Here is a 21,288-nt window from a genome sequence, read left to right as displayed (position 1 = left end):
CCCACCCAAATCTCATCTAGAATTGTAACCCCCATGTGTCGAGGGAGGGCCCTGGTGGGAGGTGATTGGATCATGGGGGTGGTTTCCCCGTGCTGTTCTCATAATAGTGAGGGAGTTCTTACAAGATCCGATGGTTTAAAAGTGGCACTTGCCCCTTGTAAGAGGTGCCTTGCTTCCTCTTCATGGAAGCACCATGATTGTAAATTTCCTGAGGCCTCCCTAGCCATGTGGAACTGTGAGTCAATTAAACCTCTTTTGTTCATAAGTTACCCAGTCTCAGGTAGAATCTGTATACCAGTATAAGAATGGACTAATACATGCCTACAATTCAGTGTACCAGGGTGTATTATTTCATTTTCATGCTGCTGATAAAGACATACCCAAGACTGGGCAATTTACAAAAGAAAGAGGTTTATTGGACTTATAGTTCCTCATGGCTGGGGAGGCCTCACAATCATGGTAGAAGGTGAAAGGCACATCTCACATGGCAGCAGACAGGAGAACTTGTGCAGGGAAACTCCCCTTTTTAAAACCATCAGCTCTTGTTAGACTTATTCACTGTCATGAGAACAGCACAGGAAAGACCTGCCACATGATTCAGTTACCTCCCACTGGGTCCCTCCCACAACATACGGTAATTCAAGATGAGATTTGGGTGGGTGACACAACCAAACCATATCATTCCACCCCTGACCCCTTCTACATCTCATGCCCTCACATTTCAAAATGAATTATGTCTTCCCAACAGTCCCCCAAAGTCTTATCTCATTTCAGCATTGACTTAAAAGTCCACAGTCCAAAGTCTTATCTGAGACAAGGCAAGTCCTTTCTGTTTATGAAGTTGTAAAATCAAAAGCAAGTTAATTACTTCCTAGATACAATGAGAGTACAAGCATTGAGTAAATACAGTCATTCCAAATAGGAGAAATTGGCCAAAACAAAAGGGTTGTGGGTCCCACCCAAGTCCAAAATCCAACAGGACAGTCAAACCTTAAAGCTCCAAAACTATCTCCTTTGATTCCATGTCTCACATCTAGATTATGCTGAGGCAAGAGGTGGGATCACATGGTCTTGGGCAGCTCCGCCCCTTTGGCTTTGCAGGGTACAGCCTCCCTTCTGGCTACTTCCATGGGCTCGTGTTAAGTGTCTGTGGCTTTTCCAGGTGCATGGTACAAGCTGTTGGTGGATCTCCCGTTCTAGGGTCTGGAGGACAGTGGTCCTCTTCTCATAGCTCCACTAGGCAGTGCCCCAGTAGGGACTCTGTGTGGGAGTGCCAACTCCACATTTCCCTTCCACACTGCCCTAGCAAACTTCTGTCTGGGCATCCAGGCATTTCCATACATCTTCTGAAATCTCAGTGGAGGTTCTCAAACCTCATTTCTTGACTTCTGTGCACCCGCAGGCTCAGCACCCTGTGGAAGCTGCCAAGTCTTGGGAATTGCACTCTCTGAAGCCACAGCCCAAGCTCTATGTTGGTGCCTTTCAGCCATGGCTGGAGCAGCTGGGACACAGGGCACCAAGTCCCTAGGATGCACACAGCACGGGGACCCTGGGCCTGGCCCATGAAACCACTTTTTCCTCCTAGGCCTCTGGGCCTGTGATAGGAGGGGCTGCTGTGAAGACCTCTGACATGCCCTGGAGACATTTTCCCAATTGTCTTGGGGACTAACATTCAGCTCCTAGTTATTTTTGCCAATTTCTGCAGCCAGCTTGGATTTCTCCTCAGAAAATGGAATTTTCTGTCACATTGTCAGGCTGCAAATTTTGTGAACTTTTATGCTCTGCTTCCTTGTTAATACTGAATGCCTTTAACAGCAGCCAAGTCAGCTCTTGAATGCTTTGCTACTTAGAAATTTCTTCCACCAGATACCCTAAATCATCTTTCTCACGTTCAAAGTTCCACAAACCTCTAGGTCAGAAGCAAAATGCTGTCAATCTCTTTTTTGCTAAAACATAACAAAAGCCACCTTTGCTCCAGTTCCCAACAAGTTTCTCATCTCCATTTGAGACCAGCTCAGACTGGATTTCACTGTCCATATCATTATGAGCATTTTGCTGAAAGCCATTAACAAGTCTCTAGGGAGTTCCAAACTGTCCCACATCTTTCTGTCTTCTTCTGAACCTCCAAACTGTTCCAACCTCTGCTTGTTACCCAGTTCCAAAGTCATTTCTACATTTTTGGGTATCTTTTCAGCAGCACCCCACTCTACTGGTACCAGTTTACTGTGTTAGTTTGTTTTCACGCTGCTGAAAAAAACATACTCCAGACTGGGCAATTTACAAAAGAAAGCAGTTTATTGGACTTACAGTTTCACATGGCTGGGGAGGCCTTACGATCATGGCAGAAGGTGAAAGGTACGTCTCACATGGCAGCAGACAAAGGAAGAGCACTTGAGCAGGGAAACTCCCCTTTTTAAAACCATCAGATCCCTTGAAACTTATTCACTCTCACAAGAACAGTACAGGAAAGACCTGCCCCATGATTCAATTATCTCCCACCGGGTCCCTCCCACAACATGTGAGAATTCAAGATGAGATTTGGGTGGGGACACAGCCAAAGCATATCACAGCGATACAATAATGAAATAAAGTAATTCAGAAATTCTCACCCCCAATCGACATTCTGTTCTTTTGTGATAGACAGGGAATTAATAAGTAAAAATCAAGTAGTCCACGATGATCCGCACTAAAGAGAAGAATAACGTAGGAAAGGAGACTGGAACTATTGAGGTTAGGAAGCTAGTTGCAATTTTAGACAGGATGTTCTCAGTGTGAACGCATCTTTCTAGTGAGGATCTGAAGGAAGTAAGGAAGCTAGTTGTTCAGATACCTGGAGAAAGAGCAGTGAGGCTCAAGGAAAGGCAGTAGGAGGGGCTGAGGGGAAAATGTGCCTGACATGTTCAGGCCTAACAGGGAGGCTGCTGGGGATGGGCAGGTTGAACGATGGGGTAAGGCCGTGTGAGGGCCTTGTGGGGTTTCACTCCCAATGTGGTGAAAAGCCACTGGGAGGTTTTGCCCCCCAGGCCTGGATCTTGAATGTGTAGGAAAGGGTTAATTAAAAATTAAATTCAGCCATAAATGATGAAGCTGACCCAAAAGATTCAATTTTATTGAAGGAATGAAACTGGAATTGAGTGAGAAGTAAAATCTGGGCTTCATGGTTTGGGAGTCATCTGTGAGAAGTTGTAGTTAAATTTTGAAGATGGATGCAGAATTCTGAGGAGACGTTTTTGAAGGAAACGAGAGGAGGAACCAAAGTCTGTGCCCTAGCGATGCTCTTCCCTGCTCCTGGGCACTGGAGGGAGAGTCCTTTGTGAGCCTTAAAATGGTAATAGTGGTCCACTTCCTTTTTCTTTTTATTGTTTTCTTTTATGGGGTTGTTTTCTAGGAGATCTCCAGTATTCTTTCGTAGACTTCTTATAAGGTAAAATTACGGAAGAAGGAAGGAAAAGTAACTGGAAGAATGTATGATGTTGACTTTGTGTTGACCCACCAACTCATTCTTTTATGGAGGAAAGGGGTGGGCAAGTGGCTGGCTTCTATGATTTAGAATTACAAGCAAAAACTGTTATATAAAGACTCTAATTTCTATGACGTTAGCCCTAAAGAAACCCTCAAGAGTATTAAAGTCTGAGACCTATATTAATTTCAATTTATTCTCCTTTTCGTATCATCTTTCTTACTATTATGCTTAAACATTCTTCAGTCAGTTATCAAAAGCATACTTTGTTCATTTTAATTTTTGTTTTATATATAAGAAGATAGAGGTACTTGCAAATCTAAATGTTTTCACAAGTTGAAGTGTGTGACTTTCATACCAAGCCTCTGTTGTTTGTTGTTTGTTTTTCAAAAATAAAACATTATGTTATAGCCAGGACCAAAACCAAAATTTCACAGGCTATTTCTTCTGCCAAAGAAACATTGCCCTCTCTTAGTTTAAGATGTCAAAACACTTAGCAATGTTTTCTGCCTAATTTTGGAATGTTGCTTTCTGATTCTGAATTGGAACAGTTTGCCCTGAAATTGCATAGATATGCATTTTGCCCATAAGTGAATGTATACAGCTGATTTCTCGTGTGACTTTCAGATGAAAGTCAGAGTTAAAATGGAAAATTGCTGTAGGAAGCTGGCACGTTTTTAAATTCCTGAGTGGTTTTGGGGGGAATAAAACCTCTTTCCATTCCGGGCTGCATGGAAAATATTAAACTCCTTTTAAGTAACTGGGAGATGAGATGAGTATTATGGATTTTCATCTTTTTCTCCTGAGTTCTTGTGATTCAAATCCTGTTCCTGTTGCAGTGTTATTGTGCATTAAAGATCTTGACTGCTGAGATTGAACCATTATTTTCTTACTTATTTTACCTTCAACTTGTTTGGTGCTATGAGAATATTCAATATATAGCTTTTTGTTGCAGAGATTTTAGCAGCATTAGTTCATCTTGACTGATGCCCTTGACTTCAGAGTATAAATAGAAAAATAGAGATAGGTGACAAGGATTGATTAGCTATCCTCATTCTAAGTGAAACAGTAAACCTAGCTAGATAAATCACAGCTCAAAAGCCTGGAGAATGCATGGTAAAAGAAATAAAGGTAGTGCGTACATGTGTGTATGTGCTTAATAGTGAAGTTTTCTAAAAGAGGTACAAGCACAAAAATTCTGTCTGGTCTGTTCTACTGTCTTTCAGTTTTTATTTTTAAACACTTAAGGGTTTAAATAACCTATGGAATTATTATTTGCTTTTTCTTTTTTTAAAATAATTTTTTTAAGTAAAAGAAAACTGAGACCAATGTCATTGCCTTTTTAAGTCAGATATATGTGTGTGTATATACATCTGTGTGTGAGTGTGTGTATGTATGTATGTATATATGCACGTATATGCATATACACACATATTACTTTATTAGACTTTAATTGTAGGATTGGAAGGGCTCAGGGGAGATCACCTGATTTTTTTTCTCTGGCACTTTTAAGCTATTTAAGCATTTTAATAGTGTTTACTCTGTGCCAGGCAGTGTTCTAAGCACTTGATATATATGAACTCATTTAACTCTGACATTCAGCCAAAGAGATACATCTATTATTATCCCCACACACCATACAAGGAAATTGAGGTTCACAGAAGTTCAGCGTCTCACTCCATGAGAAATGAAGCTGGGATTTTAACCCAGGCATCAAGGCTGTGCCTTCAGCCCTTATATTAGCACCTGCCCCTCTCCCTCTCCTCCTCTTCTTTCTAGACTTTTCAGTTCAAAGGGTCAGTTTTTCACTCTGACTTCCCCTTTACCTGATGTGGTTTCTTCAGCCTATAGTTTAAGGCTTTTTCAGTTTGTTTTCCTTTATTCTTTTCTTGAACCTGGTGAAGAACAACCCTTCTCCACATCTCCATCCGTCACTGCTGCTCCATTCTTTCACCCTCCTCCTCCTTGGTTATATTCTCCAGCCTTCAAACCATTTCTGAATTCTTAAGTTATATTACATCAGGATTAGAAGCTGCTGTTATAATGATGGCTTGTCCAGTTCTGAGTAAGATAGTATTAATAGCACAATTAACCTCATAGTTTCTATATATATATATATATATATATATATATATATATGAACTTGATTCCTGTTTGCCACATCTTTTTTCTCCTGTATTTGCAAAGATACATTCTTCTTGCATTAAGAGTTGCTATTAGTGATACCATGCTGTGCAGTCATGAATATTTCTCAGCTTTTCCAAGACCTTTGAATTTTAACAATAATTCATAAACACGCTTGCCTTTCTGTGGACATTTTATAGGATTTATTGAGGTTATTTATGGAAGTTTATAACTGTGTCCTAGGATCTCCTGGCTCTTGAGACACACTGCTGTTAATATGTTGAATGTGTAAATTTCCATTTAGTGTGGAACTGTCAAAGACAGTTGTATGATTCAATTTGATAAATGGGTACTTTGGGCCAGCTGTCGGGGCATTATCTTTCCAACTGAATCCCAGGTAAGAGAATAAAGAATGGAATACCATCCTGCACCCAGCACTCTTCACCCATATCCCCCACACTCCCTCTCTACTTAGTTTCATCTAGCAGAGCCTCCATTCTCTTACTGAAGATGAAATCATGCTGATGAGTTGTATCCTTCCTAAGCCAAAGATAATTATTACCTGATTATCTGGTACCACACAATATTAAGTTTGTAAAAGTGAGTTTACCTTGATTGCTGCTGCATTTTATTGAGTAAACAACAATTCCACCAGATTGTAATTTGCAAATTCAGCTTTTTTCCCCTCTATCTTTAACCTTCTACAATAATGTTTAACATTTAGTCTGAGGTGACTGGGGTGGGTAATGAACAGTCTGCCTTGTCTGTTTTTCTTGACTATGCTGCTGGGTTTTATTATTATTACAGGTGTTGCTAGGTTAGAATTATTTCCGCCTATACTGGGGACTTGCTGCTTTAGGATCTTGGAGAGTTCACCTGTTCCTTTCTTTGAAAACTTTGCATGATTGCTGAAATTCAGTCTATAATATGTCCATTAGTGCAATATTTTAACTGGCATATTTGTGCCCTTATAACTTTCTACCCAGACTGTGAGAACTTTGGCCAGTGGATTGGCGGTAAAGGGAGTGTTTTTCCTTCCAGTTGGGGAGCTTACGTGTTCCTAAGCATCCTATTCTTGCCTCTGTTTTATCATGATAGTATTGTAATTTAGCTCTTTCTCTATATGTCTCCCCCACCTCAAGGAAATTCTCAAAGACTGTGAGTGCGCAGTCCAGGGCTTGGCTTCGTGATGTTCTATAGGGCTAATCTTACGCTCTCCCTTTTTTATTCCAAACTTAATTTAACATAGGGCTATTAGTTGTAATCCAAGGAACCTCTTAGTTTTGAAAGGATTTTAATGATTGTCCAAGGGGCTTATATTCCATACATGTATATGTTTGAAAAAATACTACTACTTAGCAGTGGACTCGCAACCAAACTTTTTGGAACACAACTACTTTTAGCCCAGTTTTACACTTCTGTCCAGGCACATAGTAGAGATGCCATAAATACAGAGTTATATTGAATTCCTTTATAATAATAATGCAGGGGAAAAGGATTAGCTGGTAGAGGAAGGGGATGAGGCAAGGATTATTGCAATGACAGCCTATGGATGAGGGGAAAGTTGAGATTGAGGTAGGCATGTCACCAGAGGACCACACCATACCAATTTGAGTGGTCACAGGCATTCTAGGAGTTAGAGCCGGAGATGTTAGCAGAGGTGTGAATAGAGGTAGGGCCTATGATGATAATAGATGGAGTCCTGAGAATGGAAGTTTTATATGGGATGACAAGGAAAGACACAGTATGGGGAGAAGGTGTAGAACTCAGGAGATAATGGCCAGCCTGGAAGGAGGACAGTGGTAGTTGGTTGTTGGCCACCATAGCAATGGAAAAAGGGCAAGAAGAGAGGCAATCCCTTAAGCAGCAAGGGGTTGTTGCAGGGATGGGGAAAGGGAGTGTTCTGGGACCCTGATGACTTTGGCAGCAGCCGGTAGTGTTGCGGCTGTTCTGTGAATTGTATATGGTCAACCAGTGATTGATGCTTAAATTGTATGTAGTCATGGGGAACTTGTAACTGGCCAAAGAATGGAGTAACACGTTTGGCTTAGCTTGCCAAGAATGAGATCATATTTGACCATAATGCTGAACAAACAGGATTCAAAGGGTAGATCAGAATTTTAATTTACTCCGTTCTCCTCTCCTTCGGTAACTATTCAAACCATTCTGTGGAGCTGAGTTTTCTGTTCCTGGATGAAATCTTAGACAAACTTGTTTGCTTCACTAACTTCTCTCAGATTAAAAGCAAAAAATAGTTCAAAACTTGTATTCGTAAACACACAGTCTTGGTTCATTAATTGTTCTGCCTGGTCTAGTCCAGGACAGTTCATTCAAAGGTAAGGCTTCTCCCTCCTGTCCAGCTCCTGCTTGCTGTAGGTGTGGAGCCTGCAGTGGGAAGGAGAGTTGTGGTAGGCCTCTTCTCCCCAGTTCTCTCCCGAACACGTTTACTCTTCATCCCTACTCACCAGGCAACTCTGGATTCTTCAGAGTAGACTGGGTGGGGAGGAAGGATAAAGGGCAGAAAGGTCTTACAGAACTGAACGCCGGTTTGCGCTGGGTTCTTCTGGCTGTGGCTGATGGTGAACCTGACTGGTTCTTTTGTGGACCCTTTTATAAATTCTTCGGAGGGTCCCTCCCTTCTCTGTTTCTGTGCTTCTCTAGTCTGTTTTCCTTGACATGGGAGGAGGAAGGAGATACAGCTCCTGTTTCATCCCAGTGGTATGCTGCTGAGGTCTCCTTATGGATCCAGACAGCCTTAATTCAGATGCAGATCATGTTGACTTTGTAGTCCTTAGGGAATATTTAGGAGAAAATACCCTTCTAGGGTCTGAGAGAGAAGCCAGAGGTGGAAGTATAGATGGAGGGGTAACTGCTGTGCAGATGATGGTTGAAAGTCATGAGATTGAACAGGGTTGCCCAGGAAGACAGGAAAAAAAAATCTCAAAAAGACACTTGCATTTAGGAGGCCTAGAAGGAAAGGGCGCAGGCAAAGAAGGAGGAAGCATCATTCAGAGTACTGGCTTTAGAAAAGGGCAGGCTGGATGGGAGTCAGCCCAGAATTATGCCTATTAGTATGTCTGTTCTTTACCTGGAAAGGGGAACTTAAAATACAGATGGTTTTATTTAAATTGTGTAAGGACTCTACACCATTTTCTTCCTGTTGTAGAAATTGATGTTAATTTTACTTTTAAATTTCTAATTCTTTGAAGACAAAAACTTTAACTCTTTTTTTTCCAGTTGTTTATGAACACAGATCAAGATTAGAGAAATCCTTGCAAAAGGAAAGACTTGAACATAAAAAAGCAAAAGAAGGTAAGTAAATAAATACTTTGTGTTCTGTTTTTCCAGTACTCTTCTTTGACGTATCGTATACTTGGTTTACTATTTTTTTTTTTTTTTTTGGCTAAGATATTTCTCAAATCAACCCAAAGTCAGATAGGTGGACAGAGAAAAACATGTCAAGTAATATGTTATGCATTGTGCAATAATCCTTATACAGGATTGGATTTAGAATATTCTATTCAGTTTATGCCACCATGTGATAGCTCATATATTGGTTATACTTATTATTTCAGGAATAACATATAATTTTTCATCTGAGTATTAAACAGGTATATTACTTACACCTGGAACTTCTGTCCACAGATATCCAGGGGGCGGGGGGCGGGGGAAATTAACAGCATGCATTGTCCAGAATATGACAAATTTTATACACACACGCATGTATGTATACCGTAATGAATTGATCCCATTGTCCATTATATTTTAAGTTATGCACCTGTTTTTTACCTTGTGAAAGTTTTTATTGACACATCACTTGATTCAGTTTGAAAGTTAACATTTAGGTCAGCCACTAGGCAATGCTGTCAGTTTTTAATCGGAATTTTTCCATAAAACACAGGCCTTATACAGCTGATGATTTGAAGTTATCTGCATTCTGATATTTATTTATTCATGTTTTATGATACGTCTTGAAATTTAAGTGAAGTATTCTGTCTGCCTACCTTGGTGGGAAGGAAGAGGATAGCAGAGGAGGGGCAGTATTGGTTAGGACCTTTTACTTGGATTGAGCCTGTGTGAAGAATAGAAATTCAGCATCATTAAAATGTTTTGATAAGGTTTGGATTCTCCTTGTCTTCAAATGCAGAGTGATTTTATAGAGCCATCTAGTGGATAATAAAGTTTTCAAAGCATTAAAGATGGCTTGGCTGGCTCGATGTCTGTTTTCAGGAACTGAATGATTTTAGTGTGCCATCTAGTGGATAGCGATAAATCACCTCTGTCTTCAGATGTGCTCCATTTTTTCCCTCCTAAATTTCAAGGAGAGTTATCACAGAGATATTTTAAAAGCACTTTTAATCTATTGGCTATAATTTGGATTTTGTGGATGCAAGATTTACAGCTGTAAGGTAAAGAGGAAGATGTATGTTTTTTGCAATTCTTTCTAAACCAGTGAGAGCCAAATAAAGTATGTAAATCACCAAGTAGATTGTTTTAAACCTAAAACACTTTTGCAAGCCTGAGTAAAATTTGCCTTTATTTCTTTAGATGTTTAGAGTCTGTATAGTGAATTATCACTGTTTTTTTCCATCTTGTATTTTCTAGATTTTCTTGTTTATAAGTTAGAAGCACAAGAAACATTAAATAAAGGAAGGGTAAGTTTTGGGGTTTTTTTTGTTGTTTTCCTTAATTTGTTTTCATAAAACTTGAAAGAGAGAGAAATATAGGTGCAAACTCTTTTACTTTGTTGATCCTTGGGGTTATCGGACTGACATACTTTTTATTTATTTGTATTTTTTGGCTGCCAAAACATTCTAAGAGGAAGACTTTAAAAATTGTTTTAAAACTTACCTTTACTTATCACATTATTGATAATAGGGATAAACTGGGAATAACCTTAATGTTCAACTATAAAAAGAAGATTATTTCATTTATTTGTTTGCGGTCTCTCTTTTTTATAAAATATAAGATTTATTTCAGTTTGCCTTCACATGTGTAGCATCCAACACAGGACCTGGCCTAGAGTTTGCATTTAAGAACATTTGTGGAATGGGTGAAGGGATGAATGATATTGGCATTTAAAAATATTTTAAAGTCCAAATTAACTGGGTAAAAGCTAGTCTTTTTCTTACTCTGAGAAAAGTATATAAGCATTAATTGAAAAACATTGATATTTTGGGGTATTAAAACTAAGAAGAAGCCAAGCGAGTTGGCTCACTTCTGTAATCCCGAAACTTTGGGAGGCTGAGGCAGGGGGATTGCCTGAGATCAGGAGTTTGAGACCAGCCTGTGCAAAATAGCAAGACTTCAAAGTACAAAATATTAGTTGGACGTGATGGTACACATGCCTCTATTCCCAGCTACTTGAGAGCTGAGGCAGACGATCACTTGAGCTTAGGAGTTTAAAACTTCAATGAGCTACGATCCCACCACTGTACTCCAGCCTGGGCAACAGGCCAGACCCTATCTCAAAATAAAAAAACTGAGAAGAGTCACTTCCTTTGGTAGCCCAGGAGGCCATCAGCTTTCAACTCTTACTTGCTTTTAAAAGCACTAACCAAAACTGTGTGCACTTGTAATTTCCTTACAAATTAAAGCAGTAAAGTGAGGTAGCAAAAATGCAGTTCATTTTAGAAGTTATAAAAATATGAAAAAATGGCATGAGCGTACTTGTGCTGGCAGGGTAAAGTGAGGGATATGGTACCCAAACATAAACAACATAGCATAGGGAGGGACAACAATCAGGTGTCTTTTGCATACTGACTGGTTATGGCTACCCGGGACTCTCGGGTCCATATGTGAAGATGCCCCTCAGGAACACAAAGATATACTCCTGGAACCTGCAGCTCAGGACATGTAGTTAAGCCAGAGACTTAGGCTCAAGTTTCAATCCTGGGTCTGCTACTTAATGAAATGTTTGCTTTTGGCGGGTTCCTAATCTTTACTCAGTTTCTCACTCTGTAAAATAGAGCCTCACTGGGGTAAAATCATGTATGTAGAATTTCTTACCCGCTGAAGTTCAGGGTAAGACAGTGCCTTTTCTCTTCCCCCTTAAAGGCATGCTCAGCTTGTGAGGCCCGCTCCTCATTGGTTTATTTCTTCTTCCCTCTTACCTCAAGCACCCAGCACATATAGTAGCCCTGCGCAGTGACTCGGTGACTCTGTGTCGCAGGACAAGTTCGTGTGTCTGGGCTCCAGTTCTTCTGAATATGAAAGTGGAAGGAAATCATCTCTAAGGGCTCTGTCAAGCTACCATTTTATGATTTCATATCCTGCTTTTTTATTCTAAAATCTAGGAAACTAAGGGGAATGTTAAAACTTCATTTCTCTGTTAAATCGATGGCTCCAGCGACATCTTGGTTCAAGTGTAGAATTCATTTTACTGTAGGCAAGTGAAATAAATGAAGTTATATTTTAAAGTACTTTAAGCTGTGTTTAACACAAGAGAGCCATATTTATCTTTGTGCTTTCTTTTTTTTTATTTACAGCAAGATTCCAATAGCAGATACAGTGCACTGAATGTCCAACATCAGATGTTGAAAGTGAGTAATCTAAAGTTGTTATTTATGAATAAAAGAAAGGATTAACTAATACTTGAACTGACTATTGGCCTTTAAAGTGATTAAAGATAAAGTTTCCAGAAGTTGATTTGTATCGTAATGTGGCATATTAAAATCATATTTGGCTAAAAATTATATATAGTTGTAATGGCTCATCATATTTATCACTCGATTACATAGAACATTTTAAAATTATTACATATTTTCTTATAAATCAGGCTCTTGGTTACCTCATTTTTAATTTTCTTCTTCTCTCTATCCATTAGGGTTTTATGTTCATTTACTTTCTCACAGTGGTTTTCCTTAGACATTTTCTTTTATCTTACACAGACTGGAGGCTGTAGAACTATTAAAATGCTTCCTTCTTGTTACTAATATTTAATAAATGTCCTTTTACTTACCACGGGAACATAATTTATTATTTAAAGATTCTCCTTCCTTGGTCCTTGAGTAAAACTCATTATTGTGTGTCAGGAAGAGAATCATTGTTTCTGTCAAGCTGGAAGAGACAGGCAGCGTGCAGTTATGCCCTTCACAGCATGCACATCATGCCAGCATCTCCACCCCACCAGGCCTCCACCTCGCTTTCTCTTTGCTCTTGTCTTTCCCTCTAATATCGGTAGGGCATGCACTTTTTATTGAAACCGGAATCTTTTCTTATTATCAAGAGAGCAGTAAATGAATTAAAGCAAAGCGTGCTTTCACATTAAGCACTTGGAGACTATAGCGTTTATCTGGATCATGATTACATTGTAGGATTATAATCAGAAATAAGGTAAATAAAAGTCAATTCTCTAAACAGTTGATTACTATTTCCAAAGGGAAAAGTCTCATTTACTCTCTCTCTTTTAAACTGAGTTACCAGAAAGGCTGAAATACCAAAGAAGAAAAATTAAAGGCATTGCTGGGAAAACATCAGATCAAAAGAGGAAATCCATAATACCCAGGGAGGGATAATTTTGCCATTAGCCTTACCTTGTTTCCACAGTAATTTGTGTCCCTGGGAATTTTCCCACATTTTTCCCTTTTCCATCTCTCATGCTAACTTCTTAAAAATTAAGAGGAAAATTATCTTTGGCTGTGATCCCAACTGTTCATTTGAAATCCAGGGTAAATGGAGGGAAGCTGCACAAATTAAAGCAACTTGAGAAAAACGAAGCCTATTTCTTCATTTGTTCATGCTTTCTTGCTTTCATTTGTTTTTGTTTACTATGCTGTCAAGAAATAAACTCTCATATACTTCAGAGAATGTATATTTCTACTCAAGTTTTCATCTTTGCAGAGCCAACATGAGGAGCTAAAGAAACAGCACAGTGACTTGGAAGAGGAACATCGCAAACAAGGGGAAGACTTCAGTAGAACATTTAATGACCATAAGCAAAAATACTTGCAGCTGCAGCAAGAAAAAGAACAAGAACTTTCTAAGCTAAAAGGTATTTGGAAATCTAATTAGCTAGTTTATCTCTACATAAGTACTGATATTAATGTTTCAGTGCAACTGTAGACTGTTGTTTTGAGTGGTGATTGATATACATTTATCATGTGGTCCTTTACCAGCCACTTTTTCTTTGTAACATTTCACATGTGTCTTCATCTATTTGGGTTTGTTTAGGGAAACAGAATAGACTATGTAGTGTATTCTGTTACATCGTAGATTATTCTGTTGTATCTCAGTGGGGCACGTGGCCCTGTTGAGTAAGACAATTTTTCTCTTAACTGAGTTGTGAGACATATAGCATCTCTGATCCTTACCCACTAAATGCTATAATGTTTCTCAGTTACTGCCACAATCAAAACTTGCTCCATATATTTCTAAAAATCTCCAAGGGAGCAGAGACTTGCTGTTGATTGCCAATAGTAACTGAAAAAAGCTCAAGTTCTACAGTCAGACTGCACAGGTGAATCTTGACTTCTTTACTAGCTGTGTGACCATGGGTTAGGTTGTGTGACAACTGTGGGCTTCATTGTCTTACCTGTAAAACTGGGATAATCATAAAAATATCAACCTTGTGGAACTGGTGTGAGAAATAATTTACATAAAGCATCTAGAATCGTTGCTCATAAATTTGCTACCCATCAACATCTGTGTCAGGTATTTTCATAGTAATATGGAACAAAATATATCACTTTTCTGAGTGCATGTGAGTCCTGGAGAAAGAAACCAGTGCATTCTACAATGAAATATTTAGGTGAACTCCAGATTAATCACAAGACACACATCATCTTCCCCACTTTCTACTGGGCACGGTGGCTCACGCCTATAATCCTAGGACTTAGGCGGGCAGATCACTTGAGGTCAGGAGTTAAAGACCAGCCTGGCCAACATGACAAAACTCCGTCTATACTAAAAATACAAAAATTAGCCGGGCATGGTGGCGCATGCCTGTAATCTCAGCTATTTGGGAGGCCAAGGCAGGAGAATCGCTTGAACCCAGGAGATGGAGGTTCTTTCAGTGAGCCAAGATTGCACTAAAATTAAATGCATTGCTGGGGCATTGCACTGCACTCTGACCTGGGCGACAGAGAGAGACTGTCCAAAAAAAAAAAAAAAAAAAAAGGGTGCTAAATGAGTTTAAAGTGAGATAATTGGTTTTCAGAGGCGTATGGTGCATGCAAAAACAGTGGTCAAGTCCAAATAATGTTTGTAGTTTAGTTCATTGTAGTGACCCAGTTTCCTGGTTTTGGTAATGTGCTATATTTATATAAGATGTCATCATGATGGGAAGCTGGGTGTTGGGTCCTTAGGACCACTCTATACGTTTTTTGCAACGTTTCTCTATAAGCATTTCAAAAGAAGTAAGTTACAACAAAAAGACATGCAGGAGTTAGTCTTGAGGCAGTACTACAAAGGGTTAAGGGTCTATGCTTTCTGATTATTTTTATGTATCTTTAAAATTTTAAATTACTTTAAAAAATTTGACTGAAATGCTGAAGGTTTGTTTTTAATTTGTGAAGAGATTCAAATCTGAATACACCTACCCATTACGTTTTATTCCTAAGGGTTTGCTTATTAACATAAATATCTCATATTTAATTCCTAGGTAACGAAAATTCCTTATCTTTTGTCTATAATGCAAAAGTTACTTAAAAGCATTTAAAGTACTGAACCAGAATGGATTGAGATGTCCAGCTAAAAACATGCTACATCCCAATACAATTTTTGTTGATTTTGAATATTATGTTGTCTGAGTTCAAAGTAAATTCTAAAATAAGTTATAGGTGGCTTTAGATATGAAAATAATAGAAACAGAATCCTGGAAGTTTCAAGACTTTATGTGTGATCCTTCTTTTTCTAAAATAGAAACTGTATACAATTTGAGAGAAGAGAATAGACAACTAAGGAAAGCACACCAAGACATACATACACAGCTTCAAGATGTCAAGGTAAAAGCCAAACGTTTCAGTATTTAGTGTTTGTCTGCTGTACTTGGTAGAATGACTTTAAAAGTCATTCCCTAATTGGCCTGCTTTACAAATCCACATTGTTGTTGTGGGCTTTGCATTAACTAGAGTGTACCTAATATTTTTACCACTTCAGCATTGTAAGCTAAAAGATGTTCTGAAAATCTAAATGTTCTCATTAATACTGAAATTATTATCATGCTAAATAGTTACATTTTAATAAGCTTTTTATTTATAAAAGTTTACTAATAATGAGAGGTTTGTTTATTTGGTTTTGATTTAATTATAAATAAATGATTATGGTATTTGGGTAGCACATTTTAGATTTTGGAATACTACATAAAGTGTGGTGTTCTCTCTACAATGATTTTTAAACTTAACACATGCTGCTACAACAACAAATAAATAAGCAAGTAACGTTTGGGTAGCCATATCACGATCAGCCAAAGAAGAATTTGTCATAGAATGTTAAAGCTCAACATGTAAAATTCTTTTTTGTGTAGCAACAACATAAGAATTTACTCTCGGAGCATGAACAACTTGTAGTGACTTTGGAAGACCACAAGAGTGCACTAGCTGCTGCACAGGTTTGAAGGGTAGCAGCCTCTGTGGGTTCTTTTTACAAGTCTGCTTAATATTTCTCAATTCCTTTATGCATGTAGTCTCTTACAAGCCAATCTTCAGTGAGTTCCTTAGGACAGAGCTATCCTAATCCTGAGAACCATGCATGCTTTCAAAGTTCAGTTAATAAAACATTAAATAAACTTTTGATTATTTTTTGCACTGGTTGTGCAGTACATTTATGATCATTTCTTTTCACTCCAGTCCCTACATGCAGTAGTCTCATACTTGTTTAAATCACAGAAATGATCTCACATATATGGTCTTTTGCAACTACCTGATCTGTGTTGACTCTTGGTGTTGTATCTGTAGGATTTTATGCTGCTAGCTACCGAAATAAACTGTTGTCAGACTTTTTCTTCTGTGTCTGCCTTGCTCCCAGCATTCTAGCCTGCACACCCTCCTTTTGGAACGAGGCTTATGTGTTGTTGGTCAAATTACAGAAAAGAAGAAGAGTCAACAGAGAAGGAAAAATAAGAGTCATAAGCTCCATTTGTTCAAACCTAGAACAGCCCCTGGCACAAGGCAGGCCCTCAGTATATATTTACTGAATGAACAGGGGAACAAATACAAGTGTTGGAGAGCTTATTAAAGCCATTTCATGCTAAGTGTTATGCGGCTTTCTAGTAGAAGCAAGGAGACAGGAATGGCTAGTTTAGTTGCTGCTATAAACTAGATCTTCACTTTTATTCCTACTGGAGGAATTATGATAAAAGAGCAAAGGTAAACTATCTGTGCTCATCAGGAAATCCATGTTGGTTTTCTTTTCTATATAAAATTATTAAAAGGTAAAATTTTCTGTCCCTGACCCATCTCAGAGGCTGTAGCATCTGTGTTTGTGAGATTCCTTTTCTAGACAGTCATTGATTAGGTATCTCCTCCTAACCTGTAGTTGTGTAGTGATTTTTTTACATGTGTATAAATGAAATTGACATCAGGGATCATTTCATTTCACATCTTTTTTATAAAAAATTTTGTCAAGTGTTATTTTATATAGGCTGTTCTTACTATAAATGTGACAAACTGATTTGAGTGCTCTGTGTGCTGTAATGGCCATAAATGTTAGACTGAGCAACAATTTGAAAATCCATAAAAAGATAAGTAAAATCATTTATTTGATGACCAAAACCAAATTCTGGAGTAGCACCCTGACAATATTACTGACAGGGTTTTATAATAGAAAAAAAAAATTTGGCCGGACACGGTGGCTCATGCGTGTAATCCCAGCACTTTGGGAGGCTGAGGCGGGCAGATCACCTGAGGTCAGGAGTTTGAGACCAGCCTGGCCAACATGGTGAAACCCCGTCTCTACTAAAAATACAACAATTAGCCAGGCATGGTGGTGTGCGCCTGTAATCTCAGCTACCCAGGAGGCTGAGACAGAGTCACTGGAACCCAGCGGGGCAGAGGCTGCAGTGAGCCGAGATTGCACCACTGTGCTCCAGCCTGGGTGACAGAGCAAGACTCCATCTCAAAAAAAAAAAAATTTTCTTTTTAACTTAACCTATGGTTATAATATTCTCTTTATTGAAATATCTGTTTTTGGGAGAATGCTGAAGGTTTGTCCTGCCTTAAAAAAAGGTGTCAGAACTAGGTGCAATCCTTAATTAGAGTCATACGTGTTAGTCACTTGGGACTGCTATAACAAAACACCCTAGACTGGGTGGCTTGTAAACTATGGAAATGTATTTCTCACAGTTCTGGAGGCTGGAAGTCCTAGATCAGGGTGCCAGCATGGTCAGACTGTGGTGAGGGCCCTGTTCTTCCAGGTTGCAGACTGTTGAATTCTCCTTGTATCTTCACATGGCAGAAAGTAGACCAAGAAAACTCTCCTGGATCCCTTTACAAGGGCTCTAATCCCATTCTGGAGGGCTTCACCCTTGTGACCTCATTACCTCCCAAAGGCCCTGCCTCCTGATCCATCACATTGGAGCTTTGGATTTTAACATACGAATTTTGAGAGGACACAAACATTCAGTCTGTAACACTGTATTAAGACTTACCCCAAATCTCCTTAAAAAAACAAATACTGTTTCAGGCACCTGCATTTCTCATGTAAATCATCTTAGGAGATTCTGCCTTGACACCTTGATTTTTAAACGTAGTTGAGCATTTTATTTAATCCTCACAACCTTGTGAGTTATATAATATTGTACCCTTTTATAACTAAATAAACTGAGATGAAAAGGGGAGTAAAGTAGCGGCCCAAAATCAATGACCAGAACCGAGGCTGAAGTTCAGGTTATCCTGACTTTGAAATCACGCTCAACTCTTAAGTGGTATTTTTTTTGAGACTTCCTGCATCACAGGTACCTGGGCTTTGCCCTAGACCTGTTGAATTATAATTTCAAGAGTAGGGGACCAGGAGCCTACATTTTTAATATGGTCCCTAATTGTGCAACACACAATTACTGCCTTCAAAGATTATGTATCTAGGAGAAAGAAGGAGTAGAATTAAGTTTTGTGTATTGCTCCATATTTATCTTAAAATATTAAAAGCATTGCTATGTGGATGTCATTTATTTTTTACCACGAAAGTTGGTTTGCAAATATTTAGATTTCTCAGATAAAAGCCATTGCTAGTCATATGGTGCAGTTTTGTACAAAATTATTAAAAGGCAGTGCCCTGGGAATTATTTAGCAAGCAGACTTCATTACCCTAGTGTACATTAGAAAAAAGCAAAAAAGCACCTCTGTCAGGGTGGAAGAGCAGTGTGCCATGCTGCATAGCCATGGCAGCAGGAATGCTGGTGGGTTCTGGCCCCACTCACCTGCTGTGCCCCGCACACTGAGGAGGTGGCCCTGTCTGGGAAGCTTGTTGAGAAAAAGACTTCTGTGTTCTCTGCGTGTGTTTATATGTCTGTTTACACACATGATATTTGTTTTCAGGATAACAGTATTGGTGTATAAATGAGCAAAGTATACACAGTGTCTCTTGATTTTGTTAATTAATTTATTTTTTTCTAATTTTCTAGCTCCTTGTATTAAAAATATTACACAGATATCCACACATCCCACCCCATATACACACAGATGCAGCTGTATGAGCAGATTCTAGTCCTATACCTATGTTAGTACCTTTGTCACTTTAGAAGAAAAGATCATTCAGAATCGAGGATAAAAATCCAGTCTGTATCACAGCTGTGCCACTGTTTTCCAGAAACCACTGAGCACAGTGTAGGAAACATTCTGGCAAATAAGGGATTCTATCTGAGCAGGAATTAACTGAGGGGGAAAATGGTGGCCTGAGTAATTTATACGTGTGTGTGTGTGTGTGTGTATGTGCGTGGTTGTATTTAAAATTTATTTTAAACCTGTGACTCCTTTCTACTGAAAGATTTTACTCAGATCATATTGGTAAAAAGTATCTGCACTTGTATTTTTATTATTGTGTGAGTTTTTAATGGATTTTTTAATATGATAAAACATCACATGGCGGTCTTACTTTTAATAGTGATATTTATATTAGTAAGTTATTTACAAAAGTTCTGACTTCAGTGTAGTATGGGAAACTAACATCTGTCTTTGACATTTTTTCTGTTTCCTTCAGCTCTATTTCTAATTTGCATGTGCTCAAAAATGATTAACATGCCCAAGTAAGAATAGTTAATGCATGGAAACAATCTGCCTGTTTTTCTAACTTGTATTTAGGTACAATATTTTTGTCTAGTTTTACAGTGTACCCAAATGCCCATCTATGAATGGGCATTCATAGAGTCCCTCCTCAAATTGTGCAATTTGTATCCAATTGTGCAATTTATATGCAGACTCAAGTTGCAGAATATAAACAACTGAAAGATACTCTGAATAGGATTCCAAGCCTTCGAAAACCTGATCCAGCAGAACAGCAAAATGTGACCCAGGTGGCACATTCTCCACAAGGTTACAACACAGCAAGGGAGAAGCCAACCCGAGAGGTACAGGAGGTAAGAGGCATGAACTGGTAATCTATGGTTAGGTCACTTTCTCTGTCAAGCTGCCAAGAGGGGACCTGCTCTTAATATTGCCAGCTTTTCTCAGAGAGCAGTAGTTCTCAAATTTTGGTGTATACCAGAATCGTCAGTAGGGCTTGATACAACACAGATTACTGGGCCCCAGGCCCAGAGTTTCTGATTTAGTTAATTTGGAGGGAGGCCTAAAGATTTGCATTTCTAACTGATTCAGCTGGTCTGAGTAGCACACTTTGAGAACTGCTGCTAGTGTTTTCTTTTCTTTTTTTTTTTTTTTACCCCGAGATGGAGTCTTGCTGCATCGCCTAGGCTGGAGTGCAGTGGTGCAATCTTGGCTCACTGCAACTTGTGCCTCCCAGGTTCAAGCAGTTCTCCCTGCCTCAGCCTCCTGAGTAGCTGGGATTACAGGCGCCCACCACCATACCTGGCTAATTTTTGTATTTTTAGTAGAGATGGGGTTTTGCCATGTTGGCCAGGCTGGTCTTGAACTCCTGACCTCAGGTGATCCACCTGCCTCGGCCTCCCAAAGTGCTGGGATTACAGGTGTGAGCCACCGCGCCCGGCCACTGCTAGTATTTTCTGAGAAAGACTTTAATGTCTTTGTCTTTATTCATGTAGGTTTATTTGTCTTCAAGGAGCTGTAGTATCTGAGTTTTTCAAGGTTGGGGATTTTGAGGGGGGTTAAGGTGAGAAGGTTAAATGATCATGAGGATTTTATGTGATAGTCAACCCGCTCAAATATTAAAGTTAGTAATATATTTGAACTTGGAGCAGTGCTAGGTCTACACAGAGCATGTCAAAATTTGAATTAAATGACCTGTTTGACACTCCCCCAGTATGAGTGCTAGTCAAGTATTACACTTTTTTATATTCTTGTTCTTTATAAAAATTAAGCCTTACTTAAGAATATCTCATAAGTGAGACATCAGAAGTAGTTACCATTATCATTAATTTCTACAAAATTTTTTTTCAATCATCTGTAATAAAAAATAGGCAAATATGGTTATCTTTCTGACAAAGTGGTTGTTTTAAATTTTTTAAGTTCAGGGGTGCGTGAGCAGGTTTGTTATGTAGGTAAACTGTCATGGGAGTTTGTTGTAAAGATTATTTTATCACCCAGCTATTTAGCCTAGTACCCATTAATTATATTCCTGTTCCTCTCCCTCCACCC

At 38.9% G+C, this 21,288-nt stretch overlaps 1 protein-coding gene across 4 annotated transcripts in view; it reads left to right on the top strand.

Moving 5' to 3' along the window:
* The window catches only part of GOLIM4 (golgi integral membrane protein 4), an 85,003-nt gene that overhangs the window by 42,809 nt on the left and 20,906 nt on the right, over positions 1–21,288 (top strand). For 2 of the 4 annotated variants that reach the window (XM_050779960.1, XM_050779959.1), the window contains exons 2-8: positions 8,822–8,896; positions 10,190–10,239; positions 12,073–12,126; positions 13,427–13,577; positions 15,446–15,528; positions 16,050–16,133; positions 19,935–20,093. In XM_050779960.1, coding sequence (XP_050635917.1) covers positions 8,822–8,896; positions 10,190–10,239; positions 12,073–12,126; positions 13,427–13,577; positions 15,446–15,528; positions 16,050–16,133; positions 19,935–20,093 — 656 coding nt within the window. The remainder of the gene's footprint in view (positions 1–8,821; positions 8,897–10,189; positions 10,240–12,072; positions 12,127–13,426; positions 13,578–15,445; positions 15,529–16,049; positions 16,134–19,934; positions 20,094–21,288) is intronic. The other 2 variants (XM_050779962.1, XM_050779961.1) reach the window with 1 other exon arrangement.

The sequence above is a fragment of the Macaca thibetana genome, chromosome 2 (assembly GCF_024542745.1).
Source record: "Macaca thibetana thibetana isolate TM-01 chromosome 2, ASM2454274v1, whole genome shotgun sequence".
NCBI classification, from domain to species: Eukaryota; Metazoa; Chordata; class Mammalia; order Primates; family Cercopithecidae; genus Macaca; species Macaca thibetana.
Note: the sequence above shows the minus strand (reverse complement) of the source record. Positions and strands in the feature narration are given on the sequence as shown.